This window comes from Chenopodium album, chromosome 12 (genome assembly GCF_948465745.1).
Source record: "Chenopodium album chromosome 12, dcCheAlbu1.1, whole genome shotgun sequence".
Lineage (NCBI taxonomy): Eukaryota > Viridiplantae > Streptophyta > Magnoliopsida > Caryophyllales > Amaranthaceae > Chenopodium > Chenopodium album.
The window spans coordinates 49,944,215-49,961,934 of NC_137845.1; the positions used below are offsets into that span (position 1 = coordinate 49,944,215).

Consider the following 17,720-nt stretch of genomic DNA (forward strand, 5'->3'; position numbering starts at 1 on the left):
TGTCACAACCACCAAGCCAAGGTTGTTGTATGATTTGAGGAGTGAGAAAAGAAATTGAACCCTAAAACCCTAATAAAAATTGATTTGGGGCAAAGAGGGGAGGGGTGGTGTCGGGGGCAGCCAGGAGTGGGAAAGGGGAAGGAGATCGGCGGGGGAAGGGAGGGGGTGAAGTCACCGGCACCGGGAAAACATTTTGGCACCGGCAGCCGGCACGGGGAGGGGGAAAGGTGGCTGACGGGGAGGGGGGAGAGGTGACAGTGGCTGGTTTTTTTTTTTTTTAAGTTTTTCTTTTTTTTTTTTTCCTTTTTTTTAAAAGAATAAATTATTAATTAATTACATAATGGGCTCCACTAACGGAAAGTTTAATAGAAGTTAGACGGAAGTACCAAAACCTATACTTTGTAACTTTGATGAGTACCAAAATAAAATAAAGTTTTAAATGGGTACCAAAAATCAACAAGGGTCAATTTCGAGGAAATTCAAAATTTACAAAAAATAACCAGAGCACTACTACACTACTTTCATTTCTTTACCTTTTTTATTCTCAAATATCCTTCTATTGGTAAAATATTTTTTACTCTTATACTCATACTAGGTATTTATATGACTTATATTTGCTGATGTGCAACTTTTATCATTAAATCTGTAAAATTCTATAAGTAAAAACTATACAAGTATATATTGATATTTTTTAGAATAAAAATTATACACAGTAACATTTACTTTTTTAAAAAAAATTAAATAAAAAAATATTAGCCAAAAATGTCAAATTGTTGCAATTTCTACCAAATGAAACATTCATGAAATCAATAATACCATTACAACAATTAAGGGAAACATAGAGGGGCTACACTAATAAAATGAATGATCTCAACAAGGCATTAAGTACTTGCCAGCTGAACAAAATTTTATTGTAACCTTCAAGTTCTTTTAAGAGTCATAAAATGACACAAGAACCACCTCTTCTCAATGTCTTGCTGTAAAAATGAACTGTACCATATAACAAAACTTTACAATATAAGGGCTATACTTAAAATACAAACATTATGTGGAAAGGATCTGCTAAAACACCTCAAACTCTAAATGCTCTGCAGAACCAGAGCCAGAACTGTACTCCGCATATTTGTTATTATTTTCTAGTGATGCTACTTTTGGCATCCCATAGCTCCGATACTCAGGAAGCTCAGGGGGTACAGCACATCGGATCAATGCCCAGTTCAGCCCCTCGAAGAACGGGTGCTGCTTTATCTCAGCAGCACCTCTTTCAGTTCCTAAGCGATTATCTGGATCCTTTGCTAATAGGGAAGATATTAGATCCCTAGCTTGAAGGCTAACAAGGGGGCTATCTGGAAATTTCAAGGTCTGGAGTACAACATTAGCCAGGGTTTCTTCATTCCCAGCTCCCTTAAATGGTGTTCTACCATAAAGCAGTTCATAAAGGAAGATACCATAAGTCCACCAATCAACAGCACTCCCATGACCATCTCCTTTTATAATTTCAGGGGCCAAATATTCATGGGTACCAACAAAAGAGTTGGACCGTGCTGCGGTGGGCTCTGCTACTAACTGCAGCAGTGGTCTCATCTCAGCAGCGACATCAGATTTCATTTTCCTCAATTTAGAGGATTTGGAAGAGGCTAATAGCCTAGGAGTAAAGCATGTTAATTGAAAGGAAGGTTCAATGCAGAGAGGCTGTACACAACGTGAATCAACACATGGACGGGAGACCTTTCTTGAGGTCTCTGACATCGATGATGAAACCAGAAGAGTCGGACTAACAGCACATCGGAGTGAGAGGTCAAAATCTGACAGCATGATATGCCCATCTTCTCGGACTAAAATGTTTTCAGGCTTCAAGTCTCGATAGATAACTCCAAGCATGTGGAGGTACTCTAATGCAAGGAGTACTTCAGCAACGTAAAATCTGCAAATAAAATGTTGCATTATAAAACAAGGTTTCATAAATCTAACCTCATTACAAATACTAACAATATTTAGTCATTACAGAATAATATGAAAGTTCAAATTGAGAGCCTCATGACATATATGACCCTCTCACAAGAAACAAAGCACACGGTCAAGGATGTAACACGATTAATATTTAAAAACTTGACACAACTTGCATTCAGCCAGTAAGTTGTACAAGCAGCAACGCAGCATGAAATATGCAGTTACCATTAAGTTTAAGCTACTTCAGAACATATAGCCAATTCCTAGAATTCAACCCCCTTCTCTAGAAAAAATGAAGTAAGATTAGGCAGAGCTTTGAATGGCTCTTTGTAAAGCAGTCTCAATAATTTACAAACCTATGAACCTGTATGAGACTAGGTATATCATGGGTGAATTGGAAAGATGAGAGAGGCATCATGAATTCACTAGCATCATATAGTTGCATTACTTCCAAGGATTTTGGTCATAAACTCGTTGCAGGTTTATTTAGCGGCTAGAAAAGTTATAGAGGGGAAACAGGTGTAGCCGTGTAGTACTGTCTGTTTTGAAGTATGAAGTATATGTTAATTGGCATCATTTTATACAAGGAGTGGGGGCGATAGCAAAAACAAACAAATAAATAAAATTATGACATATTATTCTGTAAACAAATAAACAAACAAAAGTTATAGAGAGGCATCATGAATTCACTAGCATCATATAGTTGCATTACTTCCAAGGATTTTGGTCATAAACTCGTTGCAGGTTTATTTAGCGGCTAGAAAAGTTATAGAGGGGAAACAGGTGTAGCCGTGTAGTACTGTCTGTTTTGAAGTATGAAGTATATGTTAATTGGCATCATTTTATACAAGGAGTGGGGGCGATAGCAAAAACAAACAAATAAATAAAATTATGACATATTACCTTGCAGCTTGTTCTGTAAAACACCTGCCAGGCTGTCTTTGCCGGAGAACATGTAAATCACCCCCTGGACAATACTCCATAACTAAACATGACAAGTTATCTGACGTAAACTGGCAGTATAAAGTAGGAAGAAAAGGATGATCCAGCATTCTCAGTATATCCTTCTCTGTCTGTGCCCTCGCTATTTTCTTCCTTCTAGCCAAAAATTCATTGTCCATGACCTTTATAGCAAATAGACAGTTCGTACCAATGAGCTCAGCAAGATAAACAGTTCCAATATCTCCACAGCCAAGCTTCTTTAAAAGATTGAAATGTCTCAAGCCTAAAGTTCCATGCTGAAACCTCACATGACGAACCGCTTCCCACCTTACATCCTTAGACATGTGTGGCCGATCACAAAAGCTGGGCCTGCTCAAAATGCTTTCTTCACTAATACTTGTACTACTGCTACATTCACCAGGGCTGTCTTTTGAACTCTGAGTGAATTCCCCCTTGTATTTCAACTTTGAGTTGCCACTAGATTCAGCAATAGCTGTCTCTTGGTTTGTGCTATCAGGACTTGGTCCAAGTGTGCTAACATCTGATATAACGTTGCCTGAGCTAATTTCAGCACTGAGACTTGCAAAGGGAGATACTGGTGAGTCCTGAAAGAGCACAGGAGACTCTTGATGGGATACATGAGAATCTTGATGGGTTTGTGGGGACTCTTGCTGGGATAACGGAGACTCCTGCTGGGATACCAAAGACTCTTGATTGGATTCTTTCCAGGTTTCTGTCACTACACATTGGCATCTCGGACATACAATTGGATTTGGGCCTGAATACAAGTCATTATTGAATTCACTTCGCACGTTTTTCAAGCTATTATTTGTGTTCATCTTCTTCTTCGACTTCCTCTTAATCAAATTCTTAGTCTTGATAAGAGGTTTGACCAGATGCTGCGCATTTCTAGTAGACTTGTTTCCTTTTTTCCTTTTTGGGGAGCCAGTTGAGGATACAGTCTTGGAGCTGATCTTCTTACCGGCCCCCAGTTTTGCTGATTTTCCAGTAGCTTCTTTGCTTACCACCCTATTAGGTGCTGGATTACTGCTGCTTGCACCCAAATCTTTATCACCAAGGTCAGGACGATGTGGAGAGCTCATATCAGCATGATCATCCTCGTGCATTGGATGCACCTGTTCATTCCCAGCTTCAGTTGACACAGAAATCATTTCCTTTTCCTCTGCCACTTTCCTAGCATATTCCAAAGGGATAATTTCATCACCAGAAGAGGATTGAAGAAGCACATGATTCTCATCCTGCAGTGACCCCGTCAAAGGTGTTTGACTTACAAGATCAGTTGAGGCAGAAAGTTTAAGAATCTCTGTCATGCTGCTCTTGCTATGCTCTCCGGCTTTGTCAAGGAGATCAAAATGACGCAAAGAATGTGTATTTTCCTCCCTGCGCTCCATACCAACCTTTGACATTTGGTTCCGGGCACCAACTGCAATTACCTCCCTATGTGCCGGACCATTTCGAGCAAGTTCCACAGAGCCCTTCTCATTGCTAATACGTGGTGAAGACTTTGAAGAAGCATGCTTCTCTTTCTGCAATAGAAACATGTGCTGCTGCAATAATTCAGTGTTTCCTGCTTGATTCTTCATTTTAGTTGATGGCATATTTATTCCTTTCTGAGTCAAAATACTATGACCCGTGTCAGGGATGCTGTCATCAACATGAGGAGATGATGGAGACGATACAGATACAGGTTTATCAGACCTCAATACTTGATTGCTATAGTAATTTGACTCAAAACCTTTTTCATTTTTTGACATTAGGGTGAATCCAGTTTCTCTTTCTGTAAGAGAACTTCGGTTTGAAAAGCAATAATCTGATGCTGGTGACTTTCCACGGATGTTTCGGAAAGTGTTAAAAGTTTCTTCCTCAGGAACAAGTGATATCTCGAGCATGCCCCCTCGGCCATCATCTTGGGAATGATCAGATACACTGTCTTCAACTACATTACGGTACCTAGTCGATATCCTTCCAGCTTCTGATGTGCCTGATTTTGAAGAGCGTTTCATGGCTGCCATTTCAGAAGCCTGAGAAAGGCACAATCCCCTAAGTGCCTGCTTTAGATTGACACGATCTGAAACTCCATGTCCAGGCGAAAATGAACCACCTGATTTGACAGGCTTTTTTGAAGCATTCTTCCTTGATGTCCCAGCTTGGCTTGGATGAGGGGACCCATGAGATGAAACTCTGCGATTGAACATCTCAAATAGTTGATTGAGATCATCCTCTAGAGAACTGATGTTCCCAGAATTTGAGGCAAGAGATCTAGAGTCCTTTTCCTCTCTTTTCAATTCAGACGTCAAATAGTTCTTACCCCTATAATTTTCTCCTGGATTCAACTCCTCTTCTATTTCAACAATTTCACAATTACCGGGAAACAAACTCACATGTGCCATACTAAACGAAAATTATGGCACAGAAAAAGGGCAAGAGTTTGTATCATACCATTCTACTCCAAAAGAAGCATCTGAACTATAAAACAAGAGTGCTGCTGCAGTTTTCTAACGACATAATCGTGAATGACGCTAAAATCATTCAGGTACTTCTGATTGCAAAATAATAATCCTGTTAAAGAAATGCACAAACATAGTGTGATGAGTCAATCATCAAGCTGCCGAAACATATCTATGTATATGAAGATTAGGAGGTATGTATGCTAAACATTCTAACAAAAATATACAAATTACCAAATTATAATTAAAAACGGTTAGAGAATTCCAAAATCGATCATCAGTAAAAACAATGCATTCATTTCTAATATTCGTATTAGAGGGATGATCATACACTTTTTTTATCTTCCTTTTGACAATCTAAAAACTATTGTTTATGCACCACAAAAGCTAAAGTCGGTTACATTTGTTACATTACATCCGAGTTTTCCAACCACTGTCCCTCTCCCCCTCTTTCTCTCTGTTATTCTAAGCAAAGAAAAAACCCACTTAGGTAATTTACAGAAGAAGGTCTGTTTACATAAGAACAGTCTCGAAGCGATTCCGCCAACATTTGGCCAACTAAATTTGTTATATCAGTGCTGGTTTTTAAAATTACAAGCATAGGTAAAAAGTAAAAATCACAAGTCAAATGTACTTCTTTTGCCTATTATATCCATAACATTTCTAAAATCCCTATCCACCAAGGCACCAATCGTGTCGAAAACATCGAAACGATATCTTAGGTAGAGCAGAACATTAACCACCATATCAAAGCAAGAAATTTGGACAGTAAACAAATCAATCGCAACTACAGTTGCCTAACATAAGGGCAAACAAGCTAATACAGTTCAATTAATCAAATGAGCTTTATTGATAGATAAACACAAATGCAGGAAACCAAAAAAGAGAAATTCTTTCCCCCAAATAATTAGCTTAAATAATGAAAAAGGCACCAGCTTTACTGCAGATAATGACATATATACTTATTCAAATTCAGCAAAACAATGTTACAGATAATCCCATCTGCAGATCTTAATTACCCATCATTTATCCTAGAAACTAGAACCAAATTAATTGATAAAAAAAAGCACAAATAATAGCGTACAAAATTAACAACCCACAAAAAATGCCCTTCAAAATAGAAGCAAATTCCAAAACTATATCACAACAACTATCAAATAAACAACCCCAATTACAAGAACATAAAAAACCCAAGTAAAATTATTTTTTAAAAAAAAAAAAAATCAACATTAAAAACCCACAAAAAAAAATTAAAAAAAAAAAAAATCATCTAAAATATGGGAAAAAGAAAAATCAAATTAACAGTACCTGAAAAAAATCCCAGCTTGAGGGAAAATGGGTATTAATGATTAAAAACCCAACTCAGAAAATAGAGCATTTTAAGAGAGAGAAAGAGGGGAAAATTAGAGGTTTTGTTTGGAGGTGAAAAAGAGAAATGGGGGTTTGCACTAAAAATGAAAATGAAATTGAGTGAGTTTTCTCTTTCCATACTGGCTCAGATTATTTTGTAGATCGGGCCACACATAGTATGATGTTTGTGGGACTCACGTATAATATAAGATTGAAAAACAACAAAATTTAATTAAATCAGTTTTTTTTCAAGTCATGTTACTGTGTTAGTGTGTTACTACTACTTTTTTGCTTTCAAAATGTCATTTTTTATGGGTGTCTATTTTATGAAAGTTGCTTACTCTTGTTATATTTCATTTTCTTCTCTACCAAATTTAATGCCCAAATTTTTTTGTTGAAAATGACATGATGTAATATAATATCAATAAACATATTCATGGCTTCTTTTTGGTGGTAAAACAAAAGAGTTGCATGAACACAAAGTTTGGAGTTTTAGTATTTGTGATGTTGTGATAACCCCACAAAATCTTCACTAGTCAAAACTCTTCATCTTTAAAGGTGTTTAAACTCAAATTAAATGATATAGTACATATATTACTCTATGTAGTTCATCACTTAATTTTCTCAAAATAGTTTTCTCAAACAGGGCAATGATTTTTCCTTGGTAAAGGTCTAAACTCAAATTAAATGATATTGTACATGTATTACTCCATATATTTCGTCACTTAAATTTTTTGAAATAAGGCAATGATTTTTCCTTGGTAATGTTTAATTATTCATAGCCGATGAAATGATTTTAGTGATAGAAAAATTTGCAAATAATTATTGTTTATATACTATAGTAAATAGTTACATATTATTTGCAACTTTGAGATATTATTTGTGAGACATAAAATATTCCAAAGTTAAGTACTACGTACTCCGTAACAAGAATTGAATGTACTAATAGTATTAATTACTCCATCTATGATATGTCCCTTATTTTTTTGCCCTATTTCACTTTTCATGGTCTCAAAGACGTGTCTTTAAACGTATATATCTCCATTCAACACGCGTAAAAATTATAAAACTTGATATTAATAAAATATATAATGAGACGATTCTAACAAGATCACATTTGAATAAATTATCACTTATAGATTAACGAGAATTCATAGTCAAAATTTTAAAATTTTGACCCATATATTTGCAATGGGGCAAAAAAAAAGGACGGAGGGAGTATTAAGTATATAGGAAAATGTGAAAGGAGTATCGTTAAAAAAAAAAAAAATTTAATTGTATTAGGATTAAAAATATTTTTACAATATATAAAAGGAAATGGGAAAAGATTAAAGGAGGAGAAGACATGCATGTGGCATAAATTGCATTGTTTGGGTTTTATAAACCAGGTATAGATTAATAGCCCGCATGTAATACAAGTTTTTTTTTTTTTTTTTTTTTTTTTTTTTTTTTTTTTTGGGAAGGAATGTAATACTACGTACTAGTTTACCTAATATAAATATAATAATTTATGATTAATTAATTAGATAATTAATTAGATAATCTGATGTACCACTTCTCAATATAATACGTGTCACTTAACTTTTAATTAAGGAAAAATTGATAAAAATAATCCCAACTTTGAGGCATTTACTTTTAATAATCCCAACTTTGGATTATTATTGAATAATCCCAACTTTAGTGGGTATTCGCTTTTATTGGTCCCAAGTGACCGGTAACCTGTCAAACAGGTAATATATATATTTATTTGTTTTAAATAAATATGGCACCACTTAATTGGCTGAAAAAGACTAAAAAAAAGAAGAAAAAAAAGATTTTTTTTTTTGAAAAAGAAAAACCATCACGCCACCCCTCCCCAACCCCGCTCCGACAGCCCCCTCCCCAACCCCCACACTCCGGCAACCTTTCTCCCCACACCCAGCCTGCCGAAAAACCCCCTCCCCACCCCTCCCAACCACCGAAACAGCCCCCCTTCCCCTAAATTGCCCCGATTCCCACAACACACCCACGAAAACTATCCCAAAAAACCACCTATCCCCTTCCCTTCACCCCGAAAACCACCTTTCTCCCTTGCCTAGCCCCGAACAACATTTATTAGCGTTGGGGAAGGGGTAATGGGTGGTTTTTGGGGTGGGGGAAAGGGGAGGGGATGGTTTATTGGGAGGGGTTTGGGGGTAGGGGTGGGAATCAGGGCAGTGCAGGGGAAGAGGGGTTGTTTTGGTGGTTGGAAGGGGTGGGGAGGGGGATTTTCGACGGGTGGGGCTTGGGGAAAGCGGCTGTCGGATTGTGGGTGGTGGGGAGGGGGCTGCCGGAGTGTAGGCGGTTGGAAGGGGGCAGGCGAATTGTGGGCGATGTAGGCTGTTTGGTTTTTTATTTTTAATTTTTAATTTTTAATTTTTAATATATATCATATATTTTTTTACCAATTATGTTGCGACATGTGTCCCATAACCTGTTATAACAGGTTGGTTTACCGGTTGGGACCAATAAAAGCGAATACCCCCTAAAGTTGGGATTATTCAATAATAATCTAAAGTTGGGATTATTAAAAGTAAATGCCTTAAAGTTGGGATTATTTTCACCAATTTTTCCTTTAATTAAAGAGTGAATATTTTGAATACTCGTATTATATCCTTAATCAAATTTGCAACTATAAAGGGCTAGTAAATACATATATACAATTGAACGATTCAATGAATACATCTAATTGGTCGAAGAAGAGACTCAAAAAGCGAGCAATAAATATTACTTGTATATATTTCCTAAAGTAATTACTAATAATGATTGTGAAAGACTAGAACCCTTCAAAGTACTTAGTACTTAGTGGCTAACTAATCATAAGAATGCAAAGCAAACACATATACATGTTATGATTATCACAATATATTGGCAACATGATGACCATATAATACTTAATATAATTATTATAATAATAATTAGTATTAAGTACTTTACGTGATGCAAGTAAAATTGTTGCCACGACCTGCCCCATCTACGGAAGCTGATCTGTTCAATTTTTCATCCCTTGTCATAATTGCATATATAAATTATTATATATTACAATAATTACAATATAAAGAAATAGGAAACTTAGGATTGTAAGAAAAAGGGATCCTAAGTATTTATCATCCAAAAAAGAGAGAAAAAAAAAAAAAAAAAAAAAAAAGCTAAAGAAATAGAATAGAATCCTATGTATATACTAGATTTTATATTAAATACAGTATATTTGATTATTTTTTGTTTTTTGCTTGAGAAAAATATAGCATATAATGTTTGCAGCAGAGACATGACAGATGCTCTCACCAATTCAGTTAGCGTATGTACAAACATGCAAAGCTCTTGAAGATGAACACATTCATTAAATTAGACGTAAATGGATAAGTATTATATTCCCTCGATGCTTTAAAATTAATATTAAAACTTCGTATGTTTTATTGGATTTTTATTTTATTTTTTTGTTTTTGTACATACGTTAATCAACAAAGTCTCTATATGTATAGTCATTTTTTAACTTGTCTAATTTAATATGCTCTTGTTTTGAAAAAAAATAAATAAATTAATATGCTCTTTAAAGTGGTATGTTGCAAATTAAGTTAAAAAGGAAGAAGTATATGTTATGCTTTTTTTGGGTGATTGTTTTTCTTGTATTCCGTATTTGATTTCATTTGTTTTTTTTCTATTACTCGTAGTTAGTTAGTTGCAAGACAAATTGAATCTTAATTCTATATGAGTATATATCATTAGAAATTATAATTAATGGTCTTCAACAATTATTGTCTTCGTGTTACAATGTTACAAATATTATTTTGACTATACTATTACTGTATTAAAAATCTACAGTATATTACGGAGTATAATTATTTTGACTACAAATGAATATTATATGGTTTTGCTTGATATTGATTAATTGACTTATACTATCACTGTATTAAAAATCTACTCGTACATTGTTTCAAAGTAAAAGGCGAAATAACCAAGCAAAGTTTGGTGGAGTTGGTGAGGAACTCACCTTGTGACTTTGAGGTCACGAGTTTGAGCCCTACCAACTACAAAATGTTTGGGAGTAGAGGAATTTCCTTACCTCCCCCCTACTCTCAAACGATGACCAGCGGAGTTGGGTTGGCTAAACCTGTGAGAGGTGCTGCTTCAATAGGGTCCTTCTTCTTACCTTAAAAAAAAAAGGCGAAGTAACAACTCAAATACTTTGTACTCCCTTTATGTTTTAATAAGTGTTACACTTTAATCAAACACGCATGTTGAGATATGACTTTGACCATTAATTTTTCTAATTATATGTTAGTAAGATTATAGTGAAAATTAATATTATAAAAATATACGACATTATAATGAATCCAACAATGTATTATATAATAACATTTGTTTTAAATTTTGGAAAAATGGAAATAAATAATCTCACCGTTGCGTGGTCTGACAATAATAATCCCACATTTTAATTATTACGAGACAATCCCACCTTTGCATGTCATATTCTTTTAACAGACCCTGACTTGTTAATGACCGTTTTTTGTAGGTTATATGCCACGTGTCAAAATGTAATAGGTTTATTTCATTTTTTTAATAAAAAAAAAGCAAAAAAAAAAAAAAAAAAAAACCCAGCCACCAACCCCCACCGTGAAACCCTGTCCCCTACCCCAGCCACCACCAAAACCGACCGGCCACCCTCCTCAACCTCCGAAAATGGCCAGCCGGCAACAGGGATGAGTTTATAGGGTGTTTAAGGGGGGGGGAGGTTTCGGGGTGGTTAGGGAGGTTGGGATGGAGTTTTCGGGGTGGTTAGGCTAGGGTGGAGATTTTCGGGGTGGTTAGGGAGGTTGGGATGGAGTTTTCGGCGGCTGGGATGGAGCTTTCGGCTGATTTTCGGCGGTTGGGTGGAGTTTTTGGTGGATTTTCGGCGTCTGGGTGGTGTTTCAGCAGGTTTAAGGCTGCTAGGTGAGGTTTTCGGAGTGGTGGAATTGGGCTGTGGTGGTTATGGCGATTTCGGGGGTGATTTTGGAGGTGGGTTTTGTTCGGCGGGGTGGTTTTTTATACTAGGGGGTTTCGGTCGGCCGTTTTCAAGGGTTTAGGGCGGCGACAGGACGGTTTTTGGTGGGGCTAGGGTTAGAGTTACGGTGGCTGGGGGTGGTGGTGGTGGTGGTTTTTTTTCTTTTTTTAAAAAAAAAAAATTTACATGTTTTTTTGTTTTAAACTTTTTTTTTTATTTTTTTTATTTTGACCAATTATTGTGCGACATGTGGCTTTAAAATAATAAAAAAATATATTTTAACCTGTTTAATAGGTTGTAAGTAAAAAAGTTTGTTAAAAGAAGATGACACACAAAGGTGGGATTGCCTCGTAATAATCAAAAGGTGGGTTGTTATTATCAGACCACACAAACATGGGATTATTTATTTCCATTTTTCCTTAAATTTTTTATTTTTTTATATACTAGTAATTTAGTATATTAGTCAAGTCAAAACCATTACGTGAATAGTGAAAAAAAAAGTCAAAGTGTAACATATACTCCCTCCGTTTTTAAATACATGCTCCGTTTTTAATTTTTGTACTATTCATTTGTTCTATTTTGACTAATGTTTGTGATTTATACATAAGAAAAAAGAAATAGTCATGTAGGTACTTGTTGGAATCATCTCAATGAATTGATTATTAACTTTCTATTGTTATTAGAATTTATATTTATTAATAATTAAATATATTATTCATCAAATATTAACGTCGGCATAATGAAGCAAGTTTTTTTTTTAAAATGGATGGAGTATTAACGAAAAGTCAAAGAATTGAATGGAGCAAAAAGATTACAAACCTTTTGTATAGTACGTTTGCTAAAACTAAGAAAAATCAATTAAGCTATTTGTTACAAAAAGAAAACTAATCTTAAACCCGTGCGATGCACGACTATTTTTCGTATTGTGGTTTTTGTTTGTTTAAAATTAACTTTATCCATAATAGTTATTAATTCTTTTTTTTTTTTTGAAAATAAACAATAAAATAAACTTTAATAAAGGAAATTTTGCGAACAACTATCGTAAAAGTTCCAAATTTTGCGAACAACTACTGTATCTTTTTTTTTTGCGAACAACTACTACAAACTTTGTATTTGTTTGTTACCACTACCAGTTAACGAGGGACGTTTGCTTGCCGTATGTGGGGCCCACCTTTCGTCCTTTTCCCTCCAACTATATCTCCTTTATATTAACGATCTTCCCCCTAATTAGATACTCTCTATATCTTTGAATGTTTGTCTTCGAAAAATTTTAGGGCATAGGTGAAATTGCTCACCTAGAGATCGAATTCAAGCTATTAGGATTGAAAAAACAGGTAATATTCGTTCATTTTCTTAATCTTTCTTATGATTTCTGGTTAATTATTCATTTATTTGTGTATTGAACGAATTAGGGTGGGCTACTGGGACCCACATATGGCAAGGAAACGTCCATCGTTAACTGGTAGTGTTAACAAAACAAATACAAAGTTTATGGTACTTGTTCGCAAAAAAATTAAAAAAAATAAAAAAAAGATAAAGGTAGTTGTTCGCAAAAGTTGGAACTTTTGCGGTAGTTGTTCGCAAAATTTCCATTAATAAAATTTTTTTTTGGACACACAACATTAATTAATAAAATAATACGGGATTTTTAGTTTATACTCCAAACTCACAGTAAGTGCAAAAACTCACATGCAAAATATTCATCAAGAACCTCAACCCAATATTCAATCACATGCAAAAAGAGACACCAATATTCAATCACCAAGTAAAACCGCAATCCAGAATGGATCCAACATTATAAAAAACAATCAAACAATGCATTATATGTGAAAGTAAGTAAAAATTAACATCAAAATGCAATTTAAGTTAGTTGAAAAGTGAACAAAAATACTGAAAAAAAAAAAACAGAACCTTCAACAACTACATGCAAAGTGTTGAAAAAATCGAATCTATTTTATCGTCAAATACAATCTTGTACCAAAAAATACCATCCAAAGTATGATTAATATTGCAAAAACAAAATTCATCCATTAAAATAATATACTAACGAAATATAATTCAGAATGTATCAATTTCAGAATTAGGGAAGTGTAAGAGAATGGAGAGGAGAAGAAGGAAAGGAAGTGATGATTTCCAATTTAGAAAATAGGTAAAAGTTCTTAATTTCAAAATAACCTGGTGAAAATTTAGACTGTAACTCTTTAATAAATTTGGATTCGTATCACAATTTGAATCTTCCAAAATATTTATGACTTGACATAACCAAAACAAGCAATTAAAATTTGAATGATTAAAAGTTTTAAAATTGATATGTCGACCATACTAATTAATTGATAAGCAAAATAATATAGAAAAAAAATAAAATGAATGTACCTTGATATTCAAATGTATCGTAGAATGCCTAAAGATAAAGTTCAATATATCTAATTAATTGATAACTACCATATAAATACTAATAAAGATGGAAAAGATGGAAATATTATATAGTTAGATTGAGAGAAGCCAAAGGACACCAATAAAAATGGTTGATTGTATTATTGATGATAGAGTTAGTGATGTTGATTCAATCCTTTCAATGATATGGGTTGATGATGAAAGTTTTGAGCCGGTTGGAGAAGAAGACCCTGTAAAAATTAGAAGAGAAAAAAAAAAAAAGAAAAAACCTAAATTATAGACATGAGTTTATTTTTTTGGTATAGGTTTGGGATTGCTATTTTTATATTTTTTTAAGGAAAAAAATTATTATTTTGTTGAATAGGCATGGTTGAGGATTGAGATTGAGGTGATGTATATATATATATATATATATATATATATATATATATTTAATTTAAAAAATTATTTTAAAACAGGAAAAGCAGAAAGAGGACACGTGTCCTTCCAACTTCCTGTTTAAAAATAATAGTATTGATAGGAATAAGTTGATTTGCTGAGTGAACAAGACTATTGCAACAACCACGTACTTTTTTTTTTTTTTTTTTTTGACAAAACCACGTACTTGTTGCCTTAACCACATGCTCCTCAAATTGAGTTGATCATATGCTCTAACTTTAACATGCAAAATTCTATGTTTATTTATGGGCTAGTTGTTTAGATACGTACATGGTTGCTATTTATATTTTAGAACCACAACCTCCCCTTATAAAGTGTAAGTTTGTAATTTGTCGAAATATATATCTAATTTATGGTTCCATCCTCTTATTTATTGATCTTGTTGAGAATCTTGAGATCAGAGTAATTAGTACGGTAGTTGTCCTTAATTATAGAGACATAATTAGTTTATGAATGTTGTTAGTGGGACAAATGGATGTGCTTGTGTCTTTAATGTACGTGTTTCACATTGCTATTATGGTGCTTATTTCTAGTATGTAGGTAGAATGTTTTAGAGCCTATGTTAAAACTCATTGTACCCTACTTGTGAGTGTTCCATATTGGATAAAGAGGAGAGGTGGTTTCACTTTATAAGGTAGAGGAGTTATTCCTCTTATGCCAATTGGTTTTAGTATGGAAACTCCAAAACCTTGTTTGTGGACCAAACTCTCCTCTTCCTTGTTCGGATTGCCTAGGCCCATTTCATATTGTCTCAAAATTTAACAGCCTAAAAAGTCTTGATGCATGGAGTATACACAACTTAAACTTATTGGGTGCGGTCTCTGCGAATTATTTTCCCCTTGCATAGCGTTGTACGTCTCCCCTCCATCTCCATTGATTGAATGATTGATCCCCTACGTTAGCTACACAATTACCATCTTTTACATTTGATAAATCAAACATTCACACCTCATCTCCAATACTATCTCCGTTTCATATTAGTTGCAACTTTGGAATATTTTATATTTCACAAATAATACCCTAAAATTGCAACTAATATAAAACGGAGGTAGTACTTCATTACTTTTTCAAATGAAAGTCTTGTTTCTCTTAAGATTTTCATTTTTAAAAAAAGTCTTATTTTATTGAGTTAAGTACAAAGTTTGGGTCTATCTTTTTAAGTTTTTCACCTTTTGGGATCTCTCAGTTTTTTTTTTCACCTTTTGGGATCTCAAAGGGAATTTCCGGCCAAAAAGTAACTAAGGATTAGTAAAAAAGATAGTCCCTTGAATTAAAAACTCAATCCCCTAAAAAGCTGCCCATAAAAAGATAGTCCCTACTAAAACAAATAGTCCCCTATTTATTTTGTTTGTTGGCTGATTATTGGATTGAATCGTGACCGTCAATATCTTCATACTGAATTGATCTGACGCTCGTAAACAACCGTGTCATTAATTTTTTTTCCTATATTGAAATAGCTTTTGAAGTAAGTTCTTGTTTTTTCTTCTGCTTATTTTAATATTCAAATATCAATTTCATAATTTAGTGTTTATCTAGTAGATTAGCAAATTAACATTTTCCGGTTTATTGTTAATTCGATCGTCAATTTAGGGATAAAATAAGTCCACATCGAAGATACTTCGTAGGTAAAGTTTTGGGTGAGACGGACTCACGTAAGTCCACCATCTTCATTCTCCTTCTTCCCCTTTCTCTCTTTCACTTTCTTCCTCCATTGAAGCTATGCAAGGATGACATTGGCAACTAATTGAACGAAAATCTGCCCCTGCAACTGGCAGAGTCAAGAAGCGCCACTGCTTCTGGCCTAGAACCATCGCAATTCATGAAATCAGAAGTACTAGAATTCCAGAATTTCACCGTCGTTGCCATTCGGCCTCTGAAGCTTAGTGGTTTGTTTTTTCTGAAGATACCAATCTTTGTGTAATTCATGGTAACAGGGGTTAATTTTGGGGTTAAATCGAATCTTAATGTCTAGGGTTCGGCTTTGTTGCGGCGGTTTTGGGTGAATTTGATTAATTTGATTTTGTGAAATTTGATTGTGGAATTGTTAATTGATGATGAAATGTAGAAGTTTGTTAAAGATGATGTGAAATCTGAGTAGTCATGAAAGAAGAAGAGGGTCAGTGGTAAAAGAGAAAATAATGTCAGGTATTAGATGCTTATTGTTTGGTATTTGATTGTTACTGTTTGGTATTAAATATTTATTGTCATGTATTAGATTAGTATTGTCACATATTAGATTAGTATTGTCAAGTATTAGATTATATTAATTAGTTTAATATTTGTCAGGAATTAAAAAAATTTAGTCAAAAATAAGATTATTTTAGTTAGAAATGAGATAATAATAGTCAGGAATAAGATAATTTTTATCAGGAATAAGACTATATTAGTCAGGAATAAGATAATTTTTATCAGGAATAAGACAATACTATCGATTTTATAAAATATTGGTGCGCGGGCTTTAATCGGGTTTCTCAGACTCGCGCCTTTTTGTTGCTGAGTCCGATCTCACGTGAATGTGTTCTACGCAAAATCTTCTCTATTTCATATAGAGTTCTCCCTTGAGTGCAACTAGCCACACTTGGTCCGCCCATAAAACTTGACAAAACTAATATAGTACCAAACTTTAAATGACAAAAGTTTTTTTTATTTTTTATTTTTATTTTTTATTTTTTTTAATTTAAATTTTGTGAAAGAGATAACAAAATTTTGATCAAAATTGAATTGACCAAAAATTTATTTATAATACAAGCACGGTTGAAAATCAATGTATATTTCATAATAAGTTAATTTGCATTACTCACAATTGATCTAATATAAATAACTTGTTAGAAAACAGTGAGAAATAAACAAGAAGCTATCTTACCTTGGGTGAAATCAAATGAAGGACCTATGTTTTTTATATATGACATCATATTAATGAAAGGACTGAGTTTTTTGGACAAAATATTAATGAAGGGATTAAATTTTTTTCTAGTGAGTTAAATATGAATTAACTTATCGGATTATTAACTAGAGGTCTCAAAAGGTGAAAAAAAAAACTAAGAGATCCCAAAAGGTGAAAAAGTAAAAAAGATAGACCCCATTTATATACTTAACTCTATTTTATTAGAGTTGAAATCTATGAAAAGTTTCTTAAAATGAAAAGAATGAGAATGATTAATTATATTGTGCAAAAG

General features: G+C 33.9%; 1 protein-coding gene across 1 annotated transcript; it reads right to left on the bottom strand.

Annotated features, from left to right (window-relative positions):
* Window positions 1-945: 945 nt before the first annotated feature.
* Window positions 946-6,813, bottom strand: LOC145570579 (serine/threonine-protein kinase KIPK2-like). The gene is made up of 3 exons (XM_081629700.1): window positions 6,669-6,813; window positions 2,854-5,472; window positions 946-1,924 (listed from the first exon to the last, which is right to left on the bottom strand). The coding sequence occupies exons 2-3, from the start codon at window positions 5,301-5,303 to the stop codon at window positions 1,063-1,065; spliced, it is 3,312 nt and encodes a 1,103-aa protein (XP_081485826.1). The 5' UTR covers window positions 5,304-5,472; window positions 6,669-6,813; the 3' UTR covers window positions 946-1,062.
* Between the last annotated feature and the right edge of the window lie 10,907 nt (window positions 6,814-17,720).

What these genes read in the sequence shown, in the direction of transcription:
- LOC145570579 (XM_081629700.1), bottom strand. Translation starts at nt 5,303, where the DNA reads ATGGCACATGTGAGTTTGTTTCCCGGTAATTGTGAAATTGTTGAAATA. An exon ending in TTTACAGAACAAGCTGCAAG is followed by an intron (nt 1,925 to 2,853) that starts GTAATATGTCAT and finishes TTTTATTTGCAG; the next exon opens with ATTTTACGTTGCTGAAGTAC.